We start from the raw sequence: 15,422 nt of genomic DNA, 5'->3' as shown, positions 1-15,422 counted from the left end.
CTTGTCAGGGGTGAGGGCTGCTGGACTTGGGGAATTTCTTAAGCCAAATTCTGAGGCCAAGGGTTGGGGACAGAACAGCCAGAAGTCACCGGTAATCCAGGCCTGGGGAGGCAGCAAAAGCAGCTGTGTGGCTGGGAGGCCAGAGCAGTGGACCCCTGCGCAGTGATCAGGACTGGCCTGTTGGGTGAACACAGGGTGTGCAGAGAAGAGTAGGGATGAGGAAGGTGGGGCTGGGTACAGTGAGGGGGAGGTGGAACCTGCCAAGTGAGCCCCCTGACCAAGATTCTTAAAACTTGAGGGCCAAACTTAGTCTAGCATGCCACCTTCCTTCTTTTTTTTTTTTGCGGTACGCGGGCCTCTCACTGTTGTGGCCTCTCCCGTTGCAGAGCACAGGCTCCGGACGCGCAGGCTCAGCGGCCATGGCTCACGGGCCCAGCCGCTCCGCGGCATGTGGGATCTTCCCGGACTGGGGCACGAACCTGCGTCCCCTGCATCGGCAGGCGGACTTTTAACCACTGCGCCACCAGAGAAGCCCCACCTTCCCTCTTGAGCTTTGGGCAGGACCAGGAACAACTGAAAATCTCCTTTAGTAAATGTCCATCTTCTTTTTTTGCCTTCCTCTTGCTGCCAGATTGCCTTTCTTCCCAGCTTGGGAAAACCATTTCACACTGAGACCCTAAGGTCTACAATGATCCCTCCTTTACCCAAGATTCAGTTCTCTCTGGGGAACTCATCTCTTCCATCTGTTGGCAAAATGAATCTGTGCTAAGGTATGAATGCCTGATGGAAGGCCTAGTGAGCTAGCATACCCCAAAAATGACTCTCTAATGGTGTAATGTTCAACCTGAAGTGTTTCCATTCACACACTTATGAACACCTGGCACCAGGCTACATACTGGGGCTACAAAGATAACCAGAGGACCAGATCCCACTGCAGGGAGCTGTATAGTATTTCTGGGCAGAGAAACATTTGTTGAGTGGAAGAGAAAAAAGGCAAATGGGGAATCTCTGCCCTAAATGGTCAGACCCTGAGCTAGCCCTGACTTATCCCCTGTCTGGCCTCAGTTTCCTCCTCTGAACTGTGAGGGGTGAGAGATAGTCTCCAGACACTTCCAACGTTGGGTTGGGGGCTAGGAAGCCCCTTTTCCCACCTGATGCACCCCAAATTCTTAAAGACTGAGCTTTCAGTGGACAGACAGAACCCCAAAGAATTTTCTCCCACTTCCCCTGTGTTCTCCCAAAACCCAGGCCCCTACCTGTGTGGTCGCTGGGAGCGGGTCCTGCTCACTCCACCTTGGCTGCTGCCATCCGGCTCCGCAGGGTCCATCCCAGCTGTGGCCCCTAATGAGAATCAGGCAGGGCTGCTCTGGTGCTCCTTTATCCCTCTCTCTCCGGGCAGGGCCAAAGGGAGGAGGGGCTGCACAGGCAGGCCCACCTCTCCTCATGGCCCCCCGCCTGCAGGAGGAGGGATGGACGGTGAAGCAGGATGGCTGGAAGGCTAGGAGACTGGGGGCTCCAAATGCCCTGTCCAGGCTACAGAATGTGGGTGGGGTGGGGCATGAAGGCCTTAAGGGATCCCTAGATGATTACTGGAGGAAACTGGGGGGATGGTTTAAGGACTTTAAGGGCCTCAGCAAGGGCCACCTTAAGAGGTGGCCAGGAGGGGGCTTGTCTGAGGCTCTGTCTAATGAGGAAACTCCAGATTAGATGAGAGCATATCAGCCAGTCAGAGCCTCTCCTGGGCAGCATAAATGGCTGTTGGATTTGTAGCTTGCATCGTGGAGAACAATTGGACTGGGCCCATTGACGATGGGGAGTGAGGAGAAGGGGGGACTGTGAGCTCTAAGAGCCCTTCCTAACACCCCCTCAATTCCTATCTTAATCCTCCAGAGCCCATGTACTCTCCACTAGACTGCAGTGCCCCATGTGGGAGGTAAGTTGGGAAAGTTAAAAAGACGAAATAAGAGGAATTCACTTAAAAGTTAAAGGAGAGATTTTTAAATTGAATTTAATCAACTTCCTATATTTATCAGTAAATTGAGACACTAGTTTGGGAAACGAATTGTCTTGGACATCTTTGTTATTTCCTTAACTTTTGCTGGATCAAAATTATTTTTTATTTATTTTTAAAATTTATTTATTTTATTTTTGGCTGTGTTGGGTCTTTGTTGCTGCACGCGGGCTGTCTCTAGTTGCAGTGAGCAGCGGCTACTCTTTGTTGCGGTGCACGGGCTTCTCATTGCGGTGGCTTCTCTTGTTGCAGAGCTTGGGCTCTAGGTGTGCGGGCTTCAGTAGTTGTGGCACAGGGGCTCAGCACTTGTGGCTGGCGGGCTCTGGAGCGCAGGCTCAGTAGTTGTGGCACATGGGCTTAGTTGCTCCGCAGCATGTGGGATCTTCCCAGACCAGGGCTCGAACCTGTGTCCCCTGCATTGGCAGGTGGATTCTTAACCACTGCGCCACCAGGGAAGCCCTGGATCAAAATTATTAAAAAAAATTTTTTTATAGGTGCTGCCAATCAGCCCTCTGTGGTGGCTGTGCCAGATTCTACTCCCACCAACAGTATGAGAGTGCCTGTGTCTGCACACCCTTGCCAACACAATATAATCAAACTTGTTAGTATTTGTTAATGTGTTATGTAAAACAACAGTATCTCATTGTAGTTTTATTTAATTCTTTTGGCTGTGGCACGTGAGATCTTAAGTCCCCGACCAGGGATCAAACCCGCACCCCCTGCAGTGGAAGCACGGAGTCTTAATCACTGGACCGTCAGGAAGTCCCTTGTAGGTTTGTTTTATTTTGGCTGCGTTGGGTCTTCATTGCTGTGCGTGGGCTTTCTCTAATTGCGGCGAGCAGGGGCCACTCTTCATTGCGGTGCACGGGCTTCTTATTGCAGGGGCTTCTCTTGTTGCAGAGCACGGGCTTTAGCTGCGCGGGCTTCAGTAGTTGCAGCACTGGGGCTCAGTAGTTGTGGCAGTTGTAGCTCGTGGGCTCTAGAGCACAGGCTCAGTAGTTGTGGTGCACGGGTTTCGTTGCTCCGCAGCATGTGGGATCTTCCCGGACCAGAGCTCGAACCTGTGTCCCCTGCATTGGCAGGCAGATTATTAACCACTGAGCCACCAGGGAATTCCCCCCTCATTGTAGTTTTAATTTACATTTCTCTTACTATGAGATTAAGCATCTCTCCATGTTTTAGAGGCATTTCTTTTCCTGTTCATATCCTTTGCCCATTTGGGTTGTTGACATTTTACTCATTGATTGGTAGGTGCTCTTTACATATTAAGGAAATTAGCCTTTGTCTTATTATGTCACACATTTTTTTAACATGGTTGATTTAAATTTTTTTGTGTTCCCCCCACTGGAAGAAATTTTTTTAGTGTGATGTAGTAAGATCTTTTATCTATTTTATAGACTCTTAAGTTTTTTGTATACTGCATGAAACTTAGAAACTTCTGTGTGTACAAGAGATTTTTGAAAGGTCTATCCACTTCAAGATTACATATAATTTTTCCCCATGTGTTTCTTCTAGGTTGTTTTTTCCCTCCCCCACTCTTCTAGTTTTTTTTCTTAAACATTGTATAAATATATCAAATTTATCCATTTTCCTGTTGATGGACATTTTTACTGTTTCTAAGTTTTTGCTCTTGCTGTAAAGAACATGTGTATGAGTCTTAGTGCAATTTGGTGGCTTTCACTCTAGGGTACTATGTCAGGCTGCCTTCTCCAGGAAATAGATTTAGAGGTTTACTTGCAGGACACTCACTGGGGAGTGCTCCTGAGAACAACACCTGTAAGAAATTGTAGGAAGCAGGATTGGGTAGGGAGAGAAATTAAACTGCAATGTACCTAGGACAGAAGCCCCAATTCTGGAGCTGGACAATTCTTCACATTGTTTCAAATTGGGGCAAAGAGGCTTGGCTTGTCCCCACATGTTGGCTATAGGCTGCTCCTGAGGAGGGTGTGTGCTTATCCTGGGTAAGGCGGCCCCCTTCACTGCAGGCAATTTCCTGAGAGGAACTCAGCTGTGAGCCCAGCAGCCACGGACCTCAGTGCCTGGGTTCTGAGGGGTGGAACCTGGGTGATGCCTCACAGCTTCCACAGGTGCATTTTAACTTTACAAGATTTTGCCGAATTTTCAAGTTGATTTTATCAACTTCTACTCTCTTCTGCAGTATATGAGAATTTGTATTGTTATTCTTCCTTTCCACATTTTCTATCTTGGTTTTCCTATGTTATTTTGGGGATAATTTCTACAGATCTTTTCTGAGGGGCAAAAATGATCTCTTTGGCTGTGTCTGTTTTTTAACTCATTTTTTTTCTGGAAATTCCAGGTATTTCTTTTAAAATGTTTGTCTTTTTTTTTCCTTAAAAAGCAAACTGTTTCTTTAGTATGATTTTCATATCTTTATGTTTTTAAATAATATAAAACTTATTTGTCTCTTATATGATAATCAATAGCTATACTTTTTGATGTCCTGGGGCTCTAATTTCACTCATTATTCTATTTATTTTCATGCAGGCTGTCTCTTCATGTTTGTAATTTTGTGGGAGTTCTGTACTGCCTGTGTCTGTCCTCCAGAAGGGTTTTGCGTCTGCTTCTTCCAGGCTCCTCAGGCGTATTACCAGCCTGGGACCCCATTTCTTCCTTTAATAATAAACCTTTTTAAGTTTCAGAAGTTTTACAGAATTATCACAAAGACAGTATCTTCTAATTCTCTTAAGGTTGCTTTCTTTTTTAGTCTAAATTTTTGATTCATTTGTCTGTGGAGATGGTACCACTGTAAGTAAAGGAGAAAACTGGGGTGTCAGCTAAGGAGAGGAAAGCCCTGATGTCTTGTGGGGTAAAACTGTGCAAGTCCCAGGGACTTCCCTGGTGGTCCAGTGGTTAAGATGCCGTGATTCCACTCCAGCGGGAATGGGTTCGATCCCCGGTTGGGGAACTAAGATCCCGCATGGCGTGGCAAAAAACCCCCAAAAACCTGTGCAAGTCCCACATATCACCCAAGGCCCAAGGGGACTTGCCTCCTCCCAGGCCCTTCTTAGCCCCTCCCAGACGCCCTCACCCCCAAACCTGGTTTGTGCCATGGTTCCACACACCCTTCTCAGAGGGTGTGTAACCTTTCTCCCCCTCCCACCCCAAATGCTCCCTCCGGGTGGGATGGCATCTTCTCAGTTCTCCACAAACCTTGCTGACTGAGGAGTGGTAAGCAGTGCAAGAGGTAAGGGGGAACGATGGGCAGCCCCACAAGCCAGAAATGACCCCGCCACCCGGGCCAGCACCCCACAGTCTCATTTGCCTGACCAAGTCTCCCCCTCTGTGCACTGGATGTGGAAGAGAGGGAGGGGTCTCATCAGCCCCCAGGAAAAACACTGTAAGCTGAGTTAGCTTAAATCAACTCTTAAATATTTAATTCCCATTTATTTAAAGTTCCATCAGTCTGTATACACTATTTATATTAAAAACACAGGAAGCTGGGGCTCCTAGCAAAAATATACATTTCAATTTTAGAGATTGTTCAGACACTGAGAAGAGCTGTATCCTCAGTACCAGAACTGAGGAGGGGGATGAGGATGGGGTGCATGGCGGGGGAGGGGAGGGGAGAATCTTGCCAGTAGAGAGTGATCCTCAGGCATGGAAAGGCCCCTCCAAAAGGAAGACCAGACAGGACCCAGGAAGCCTGGGCTCTAGCCCCACATGTCCCGCCACCTTTCTCAGAGACGCCAGCCAGCCCCTCACCCCTCCAGACCTGTTTCCTCCCTGGAGAAGCAGCCTGGGTAGGCTCTCTGTCCTCTGCTCAGACGGCAGCGCTCCAAGCTGTGCTTCTGCCCCTCCTCTGGGGTGAGTGCTTATCAATGGGGATGAGGGGGAGGGGCGGGGCCACGAGTGGGACTGGGCCTAGCAAGGTCCTTGGTCACCAGAGGCAGTACAGGGAGAGTTCCAGGTGACCAGCTGGGCCAAATACAAGGAAAAGGGGAGGGCAGCAGAGTTGTTGGGACAGAGGGTGTCACAAACGAGAAGGATCAGTTTATCCCCAGTACCTCCCCTGTGAGCAGGTGCTGGGCTGGGTCCACAGGACCCCGTGCCCACCAAGGGATCTGGCCTAGCCTCGGGAACAGGGGCACAGCTCTGCCCGTCCACCTGCAGGCCCCTCTGGGCACTCGCCTGCCTCAGGGAGGGGAGGGTGAGAGGTGTGGAACCTGCAGGTAAAGTGATTTCAGTGCTTGTGGTGTGTGGGCTGGAGGGAGTGTGTGTGGGGAGTGAGCTTCAGCTGGGCTGGAGCCACTGCCAGTGTCTCCGGGAGGCCAGAGAAAGGAGGGGCGCTTGTGAGGCCAGGCCCTGGCGCTGCCTGGGGGAGCGCGGTGCCGACACCTGTAGGCCGGAGTCGGTGGCTGCTGCAGAGAGGCAGACAGAGTGGGGTGCTGATGGGGGACCTGCCCCAGGCCTGGGCTCAGAAGCAAGTCTCCAGCTCGCCATCTCCCCTACCTCCCTCCGCCTCTCTTTAAGCTCGCTCCTTGTCAGTGGGGGTGTAGGGACCCCCACCCAGAGGGAACCCCACCTCTATCCAGGCTGGGCGCGTGTCCCCCAGCGGCCAGCGCGGGGGGCCATCAGTGACACTGGCCCGCGAGACCGGTGAAAAGAAGGGAAGGGCGGTGGCTCAGCAGGGCTGAGGTGTGCGCTGCCCGCTGGGAGCCAAGCTAAAGCCCGGGCTGGGCCGCCTGCTGGGGGAGGCATCCTCCGCCAGGGACCCGGTGACCAGGGGCCGCTCTGCACTCAGCCCTGGCCCTGCTTACCTTCCCTGGGAAGCCAGGCCCAGAGAGCTTAGTGTTTCTTTGGATGGCTCGAGCCCTTTGCTGTGAAGACTGAAGACGGGAGAAGGGGACTGTTGGTGCAGAGGGCAGGCCCGGCCCCTCCTGCTGCGGGGTGGGGGGGGGCGCGGGGTGGGGTGGGGTGGGGAAGCAGAGGTGCTGTTCTGTGCTGCTGGTGAAATAACACAAACTGCCTCACAGGAAGAGGAAGAGGGACAGACACGGAGATGGGGAGAGAGAAAGGGAGGGCGAAAGAGGAAGGAAGAAAAAGAACAAAGAAATGAGAGAAGACAGAGGAGCTGAGAAGGGAGGGAGCCGGGGAAGGGAGAGGGAGGTGGGCCGACTGTGTGTGATTCCCCCTCGGCCACCAGGCCAGTGCTCAGCGGCTGGTGGACAGAGAAGCCCTCAGTACATGTCCTTGTAGATCTCCTGGAGCAGGGGGTGCAGCGAGGTCTCGGTCTCCGTCTTTTTGATCCGCTGCATCATCTGGGCGTGCTCGGTGACCAGCTGCCGCAGGTCAGCCATCTTCTGCAGCAGTTTGGGGAAGAGGTACTGGGCGTCAGGGTGGTTGGCCTGCAGGTGGAACTCGAGGGCGCGCAGGATGGTGTCCTGGATGGCCTCCACCTGTGACACGTTCATGAGGCCTGGCCGATCTGTGGGGACAGAGGGCAGAGGTGTGGGAGGCAGCAGGCACACAGGGGGTCTCAGAAGGGCAGGACAGCTCCCCTAACCCCACCGGTGTGGGCAACTTGGCCCTGGGAAAAGTGGGCCTCCCTGCCTGGACTCAAACCTCTTCTCTACCACAGACTAGCAATGAGGCTACGGGCAGGTCACTCAGCCTCTCTGGACCTCAGTTTCCTCATCTGCAAAATGGGGATAACAGAAGTGCCTCTGGCATAGAGTCATTATGAGGATTAAAGAGTTATGATTTAGGAAAAGGAACTGGAACAGTGCCTGGCATGAAGCAAGCTCTATGCCACTGTCAGCGTGAGTCTTACTATATTTATTGTGTTGGAATTTGAAAACTGCAGGTAAAACACAGAAAATTTCTCCACTATCAGAAATAACCCCCGTCAACATGTTGGTATATTTCCTTTCAGTCTTTTTTCTATCTCATCTCCATCTATACTAGATGGAGCTGGTCCTGCACACACAGTTAGTGCCTTACATGTTCCACTGCCATCATCACATGGACCCTTCCTCCTGCTGTCAGAGCTTAGGCTTGGCCCCTGCAGTGAGGGCCCAGCCCCCAGGAGGGCTGGCTGTGCGGGGCTGACCCACTGCCCCTCCCTCACTTACCTCCGCACAGAATGATAGCCGCGATGAAGAGAGCCAGGTCACTGTCATCAAGTTCCAGGGCATTGAACTTGACAGCAAACTCGAACTTGGGCTCGATGATGTCACTGAAGGGCTTTCGGAGGCTGCGCAGGAACTCACGGGTGACAAAACCAGTGCCGTTGGCCACCAGAAGCCCGTCCTTATTGACGATGGAGGCCAGCATGGCAAAGATGGCCTCGTGCACACCATACTTGAGAAGGGTCACCTGGTCGTTGAGGAAGAGGTCGCTGAAGCTGGGGATGCTCTTGGCGAACTCGGTGAGCTCACGCACGGTCTCCACCGTGGTGCACTGGCAGCGGTAGAAGACGTGCACGCTGATCTCCTTGTAGGGGGGCAGACCGTTCACCAGCTGCTTCCACACCAGGCCCTTCTCTGCCTGCCACAATGTCTCGATGTCGTGGATCACAAAGGGCTGAAAACCAGGCCCCGTTAGAGGCCAGGCCTCGGGGGACCCCCGCCCATGTGTGCCCCGTACCCCTTGCCTGTACCACGAAGTGAGGGGAGGGAGGAGGCCTGGTTCTCCCAGGAGTCAGGCAGGTGGCAGCAGGGCCCAGAGCCCGGGGTGCTGCCAGGCTGAGCAGTGACACTCACCGCCGTGTGGCTGGCCTTGCCGGTGAGGATGCCACGGGCCTTCTTTTTGGTCATGTTGAAGTTTTTCAGGTAGGCACTGTAGATGTGCTTGGAGAAGGCCCTCAGGTCAGCCACCTGGGGGTTGTGTTGACTCCCCTCGTTTGCTGTCAGCCCTGCCACCAGTTTCCTCTTCTCAGCCTCTGGCATCCGGCCAAAGCGGATGGCTGCATGGGGAAGGGGGACAGTCATGGAGGAGCCTGGGCAGGGGCCAGCACCTCTAAGGTACACAAGCCAAAGACGGAGACACACTTTTTGAGCACAAGGCCCTAAGAAGCTCTAGAGCCAGCAAGTTGGAATGTTGGGGAACCCCTCCAGAATATAAGCTCCGGAGGGGCAGGGCTTCTGTCTGTCTTGTTCACAGAGCCCAGCAGGCTCTGTCTCCCGGGAGTGCCGGCCTCCAGCAAACTCCAGCCTCGCTCCTGGCAGCTGACACAGGTGGTCACTCACTGGCTCCTGCCTGCCCTCAACAACCAAGAAAACCTGAGGGGATCCTGGGCCTTGGCAGTGGCTTTTCACACCCTGTCAGGTCATCCAAGACAGGCTCAAGGTTCCGGGAGTGGTGTTTCCAACACTACCGGAGTTAGGGTCAATTCCCAGGTCCCTTCTGGGCCAGAGAGGGTGAGGCTCAGGTGCAGACAGGTGGCAACTGCCCCCGGCCTGGGAAGCATGGCGGGTCCTGGGCAGTCTGGGAAGGCAGGCCTCAGCAAGGGCAAAGCTGACCCGCATACTGACTGTGTGCTGGGTGCTGCTCTGAGGGCACCCCCTTTCTGTTCCTGGGCTCTCGGAAACCTGGTTTCAGGTTGGCTCACCGTTGTGCGACATGCCCAGTGCCAGGCATTTCTGGAAGCGGCAGTACTGGCACTTGTTGCGGTTCTTCTTCTGGATCTTGCAGATCCGCTCACACTTCTCGTATTCCAGCTTCATGCGGATTGTTCGACGGAAGAAGCCCTGAGGGACAGGGGACAGGTGAGGAAGAGAAGAGCCATGAGGAAGGGAGAAAGGGTAAAACCCTGCCTGCTGGGCTGTGCCAGGGGGCTTGATTATGCATCGAGATGTAACAATTCCTGAATTTTGGAAGTAATGGGGGGGAAATATTATTGGAGGAGAGAGGGAGAAAGAAAGTAAACAACTCTAAAACTTTTGAAAATAACTGAAATAATATAGCATATTTATTTTAAGTGCTTCTTTGTTAGTTTGGTGATACAAAACTGTACTGTGGCTAACTTGATTTATTCGTAAATGCAACCTGGTTCTGCATCTTTTCTAGGTAGTCGTTTAATAAAATAATATGTGAAATTTTGATGGGTGTGCAGTTAGTAGGAAGAATCCAAAAGCAAAACCAGAAAAAGAAATATAACGTTTCCTTTTTTATCAAAGAGCCCCCTCGGGGTTTGAGGCGCAGGAAACCCTGACCTTGGGAAGATGGCTCAAGCCCAAGACCCTCATCCTGTCCTACCTGTCTTCTCGTGTCAGGTCCCCAGGGGGCGCCAGCAGCCCAGAGAGCCCAGGTGAGTGACTGGGTCGGCACCAATGGTACCCAGCGGGGCAGGCCCAGCGAGGGAACCCCTCCTCTACAACAGGACCCAGAGCTAAGCCTGTAACGGGCCCAAGGGCCTGGCTGCCTCCCAGGCAGGAATTCCACAGTGGGTATGGTCAGGACCTTGCCCGGCAGCAGGGAAAGCCTTCCTGGCAGGTCAACTCACCATGTGATCACAGCCCTGATGGGCAGCCACCCCTCCACTGCCCGTACCTTGCACCCCTCGCACGCGTGAACACCGTAGTGGAAGCCTGATGCCTTGTCCCCGCACACCCGGCACTCCATGTTGAGGCTGCCACACGAGGTCCCATCGCAGCCCATCTGCAGCTGGTCCAGCAGCGAAGGTGGAGAGCAGCTCCGGGAGAGGTCTGCAGACACACAACACAGGGAGAGGTCGGCAGACATACAACACAGGGGCAGCTTTGTGTTCTGCCAGGCCTGGGGGCCTGGGGAGGTGACCAGAGCCCGCAGGGCAGCCCAGGTGGCAGGGCGGGAATCACAGTCTTGGCTCAGCCACTTAAGGGCTATGTGACCTCTGGGAGTCAACTTTCTGAGGATCAGCGTCTACATCTAGAATGTGGGGTCAATGACAGCTTCTCTGGGTGGAGGACGAAAGTGTCCAAAGCATTTCCCCCAGACCCGACACCCAGGAAGTGTTCCAGAAAGGCAGCTTACTATCTGGACTGAGTCAGACCTGCCTGGGCTGAGCTCACTGCTGGCGGGGAGAGGGCATGCGGGGGATGGTTGTGTTTTGGGAGGAGGGGAGCAACAGGGAAGAAGTAGAGAGATTCTCTTTAGACTGTCCTTAGGAAGTGGCTCCCTGGCTTAAGAGACTCCACTGTGTGGGCCCACAGGGGATTGTGTGAAATGTGTTTTGTGGAGGCTACAGAAGCGCAGGCCTCTGCAGAGCTCAGCCCCCGCCCCAGAAATCTGATTCCTGCATGGACTCCTGAGATGCTGCAAAGATCTTTCAAGAAGCTCAAAGGCATTCCCACGAAACTTCTTGCTAGAGCAGAAAAAGCAGAAATCTCAGTCACTATGACCGGGCGGTAGACTGAACTTCCTCGAGTGTTTTCCTGTTAAATGTTCATACATCTGAACCCCGTGTTGAGTGTCGGCGAGGAAAGCAGTTGGCCACAGGCGACTTCAGGGTATTTGTGCTGTCAGGTGACTTAGTGAGAATGGCTGCAGGGTCTCTCCTGAATCTCTCCCCTGGACGCTCAGAAATGAGCCCTTCCCTGGGAAAGGGGGCCTGGCTGGGCCCGTCTCTGCCCCCAGCCCAGTGCCCCTGTGTGATCCCACGGGCCAGCTGCCCTGCCTCTGCCAGGCTGGCCTGCCCACCTGCTGTTCTCTGCTTTCTTCCTGACGACTGAGCAACCTCCTCAGGGGCAGGGGCCAAATCCCCAGGCCAGAGGAGCAGTGGCTTAGAGCAGACAGCTCCGCAGGGAGACCCAAGCCACGGCGGTCAGCCCACACTTAAGGTTTTCCAGGCCTGCCTTCCACCCTCTCTACAGTATGGCCACTGCACAAGGGCCTGACTCCCCACGATGGAGCTACCCCGAGACCAAAGCGTACTCCACTTCCCGACACCTTCCTCCCAGCTCTCCCGGTGTCCCCTGGGGTCCTAGGAGTGACAGCAGGAAAGCCTCCAGCCACACCCCACCCCGCCAGCAGGAAGGAGCGCGAGCACCAGACCCCCAGGCTGGGGAGGGTAGGGGTGATACAGTCCCTGCTTCCTGAAACAGCCTGGCCTGTCACAGAGCCTTAGCTCTCAAATTCAGTCACTCCAAGGGGTGTAACCGCGCCCGCCTCAGCCCACGGACTGGGAGAGCGGCTGCCCTCGGCTCCTGCGCATGCGCTGCGGGTAGCCGGCAGCCTGTGGGGTGGGGTGGGTGTGGGGCCGAGCCCTTCTGGTCTTCTTCGGAGCCTTTGTGTTCACTCAGCACTGGACGCCCCGCACCAGGACATAAGGGCCTCGGGGCAGGGACTCTGTCCACCAGGGCGCTGCTGCTGGACGTGGGGCAGGCGCTCAGCGACTCTGGACTAAGTGGTCTTCAAGCTGCCTGGGCGTCCTGGCCTCAGCGCCCGGGGGGCCGGAGGGGCTGCGCTGGACCCGCAGCTCCTGCCCGCGTTATCGCGGGGGCAATGGAATTCACATTACCGTCTGCTGGGAGAAAACGAGATAACATGTAAAATCGCTCTGTAGAGACCTACGCAGACGCCGGGCAGGGAGGGTTTCCGGCGCTTCCTCCCCCGATCTGTGTGGTCTGTGTGCATGTTTGCTTTCTGGCACTTCTTGTAAGCGGTGTTGTTTATGTGGTTTGCACGTCTGCCTCCTCTGCTAGACTCGGCACGTCTCTACTCACATTCCCTTTGGATCTCAAAAGCCACCTCCTCCACTGAGTCTGGACCACAGTGACCTATCATCCCAGTCTGTTCCCACCTCTTGGTGGTGTCTTCCTCGTCCCCCTTGTGGCCCTGGAGGCCTGGCAGGTGTCTGGTCACTTGGTTGCTGTTGGTACGGCACATGGCAATGCCACCCTACCTTTTCATTCCACAGACATTTGATGAGCACCTGCTGTGTGCAGAGCGGGAGTCAGACCCTGCCCTCAACCAGCTGAGGTAAGAACACTAGGACACAAGGTAGCGAGTGGCAAGGCCAGTGGCGGGCAGGCAGAGTGGTGCAGGACTGGACGTGAGGTGGTCAGGGAAGGTGACTGCTCCCTTCTCTGGGCTCAAAGGTTAGGGCTTCGATGACCCCCAAGTTGGCTTCCAGGTGCTCAGAAGCAGCCCGCCTAGGGGGTGAGAATGGCCTCAGGAGCTACACAGCCTGAGATCAGGTCGGGGGTCCGACGCTCACGACCCAGCTCTGCCCTCTGGGCCTGTCTCCTCCTCTGCAAATGGAGGTGACAGGAGCATGTGTCTCAGAGTCACCGTGAGGAGCAGAGGAGTTAACAGAGAAAGTTCCTGGACCTTGGAAGTGCTGTGGAAATATCAGCTTAAGTTAGGATGAGGCTTATTAGTATCAGAAAGCTGCAGTTCTGCAGCTCCCAAGCATGTGCCCACACAGGCAGGCACCGTTCCTCTTCCTTCCTCTGGCTGCTTGTTCTTCTTCCCCATGGCTTCACAGAAACCCAAGGTGGGGGAGGAGGGTCCTCTGCTTATGAGGCCCGGAGAGCCCCGAACAAGACCTAGCCTCCTCTCACTTCTGGCCTGCCGCCGCCCCTGCTCACCCTGGAAGAAGCCAAAGTGCCCAAGCCCCATGGACCACAGAGGCAGCCAGAGCTCTGGACTGTAGGGAGAGGCCCAGGGTGAGTGTCCCAGGGGGGCCCCAGTCAGGAAGAGTGGCAAACTGGACTGGGGGGGGAAAGAGACCCAGGGCAGCGTGGGGGCCCTGGGCGTGTCCTGCCCCCCAGGTGGTGGATGGGCACAGGTAGTCCGGGAAGCCTGGGGCGGAAGGGTGATGGGACAAGGGCCCCCCACCCCACCCCCGCCTATTTGAGGGGAATAAGAGAACTCGAATAACTGACACACGAGGTAGAAAGAGGCAGGGGAGATGAGGGACTGGGGCGGGTGGAGTGTATGTATCCTACAGGGGTAGGTTTTGTTGTGGGGTACATGTGTATTGGGGTATCCCATCACTTCGTGGTGAGTTTTCCAAAGATAAAGGTTCTCTTTCTTCCTTGTTGACCACCTGGCTTAAGACTTTATCCTCCAATCACCATCACATCCTACCCAAAAGTAATGATGGCAGAATGCTCCCCATTCAAGGGACCAGCTTCTGAAGGTCCCCCCACCCCATGACCTCTTAGCAGGAGACTGGGCTTCCAAGAGGCCCTCCCTCCCACTGGGAGCCCCTGCCTCAGGGATCCTCTGCCTCAGGGACCCCCAGGCATGCTGGATGGAAGACACCCTGGGCTCGCCCTCTGAGGGCTGTCTGCCTGCAAAGCCACTCTCCTGGGCCAGCCCAGGGCAGTCCTCTCACCTGGCCTCCTCCTCTGCTCTCAGAAGATGCCCTTGCTCACCTGATGGCCATCATCTGGGCCCTGAGCCCCACCTCTGAACTTCTGCCCCAGCCACACCCTGCCTGCCTGGCCTCCCAAACCCCTCCTGAGGGCCTGCCTCTACCAGTCCTGGGAGGGAAGGGGAAAGAACCAGCGTTTATCAGGCCCCTACTAAGTGCCGAACGTGTTAGTGTCTTTATGCTCATTAGTACCATTTCAAATCATCTTGGAAGACAGTAACTGCCACCATTTAAAGGTGAGGAAACTGAGGCTCGGGAAGTTGCGGAATCTGTCCGAGGTTACCTGTCCAATACATGGTGGGACTGGGATCTGACCCTAAATCTGAGTCCCTGCAAGAGCTGTGTGTTTGAAGCAATAACACCTCTTTTTTAGTGCATGCCTACTGTGTTCCAGGCCCTCTACTGGACACTTTACACCATTAGCCTCACGTGACCCACAAAACAACCCTTCAGGCAGGTCTTCTTAACGCCTGTTTCATAGGTGAGGAAACAGGCTCAGAAGGCTAAGTGACACACTGACAGTGGCTCTGATGGCTAATTTTATGTCAGCTTGGCCAGGCCAAGTACCCATGGAATCCAGCTTTTGGTCAAACACTAGTCTACCTGTTACTGTGAAGGGATTTTTTAGGTGTGATTGACATTTAAATCATGAGTCTCCACAATGTGAGCAGGCCCCAGCCAGTCAGTTGAAGGCCTGAAGAAAATAGGACCAAGGCCTCCCCAAGGAAGAAGGAATTCTGCCTCCAGGCTGCCTCAGACTTGAGCTACATTATCAACAACCCCAGGTCTCCAGCCTGCTGGCCTGCCTGCAGAATTTCGAGTTGCCAACCCTCACAATTACATGAGCCAATTCCTTAAAATAAACCTCTCTGCGCGCATACACACACACACACACACACACACGCACCTCCTCTTGTTTCTGTTTCTCTAGAGAACCCTGACTAACACAGTGGCAGCATGAGAACTATCACCCAGAACCATCCAACCCCTGGGGCTGAGCTCTTACCCACTGCACTCTGTGACTTTCCGTGTATGTGTGTACGTGTGTTCATTACTACTAATCAACAGTTCGTGATTATGATAAACGAT

General features: G+C 54.2%; 1 protein-coding gene across 1 annotated transcript in view; it reads right to left on the bottom strand.

The window, feature by feature from the left end:
* Positions 1-7,139: 7,139 nt before the first annotated feature.
* Positions 7,140-15,422, bottom strand: part of PPARD (peroxisome proliferator activated receptor delta) — a 75,160-nt gene continuing 66,877 nt past the window's right edge. Inside the window, exons 4-8 of the mRNA XM_082847820.1 lie at positions 10,523-10,677; positions 9,582-9,720; positions 8,734-8,936; positions 8,104-8,554; positions 7,140-7,457 (exon numbers count right to left, since the gene is read on the bottom strand). Of these exons, the coding sequence (XP_082703946.1) occupies positions 7,210-7,457; positions 8,104-8,554; positions 8,734-8,936; positions 9,582-9,720; positions 10,523-10,677 (1,196 nt within the window). The 3' untranslated portion in view covers positions 7,140-7,209. The remainder of the gene's footprint in view (positions 7,458-8,103; positions 8,555-8,733; positions 8,937-9,581; positions 9,721-10,522; positions 10,678-15,422) is intronic.

This window comes from Leucopleurus acutus (assembly GCF_964270905.1).
Source record: "Leucopleurus acutus genome assembly, chromosome: 10".
NCBI lineage: Eukaryota > Metazoa > Chordata > Mammalia > Artiodactyla > Delphinidae > Leucopleurus > Leucopleurus acutus.
Note: the sequence above shows the minus strand (reverse complement) of the source record. Positions and strands in the feature narration are given on the sequence as shown.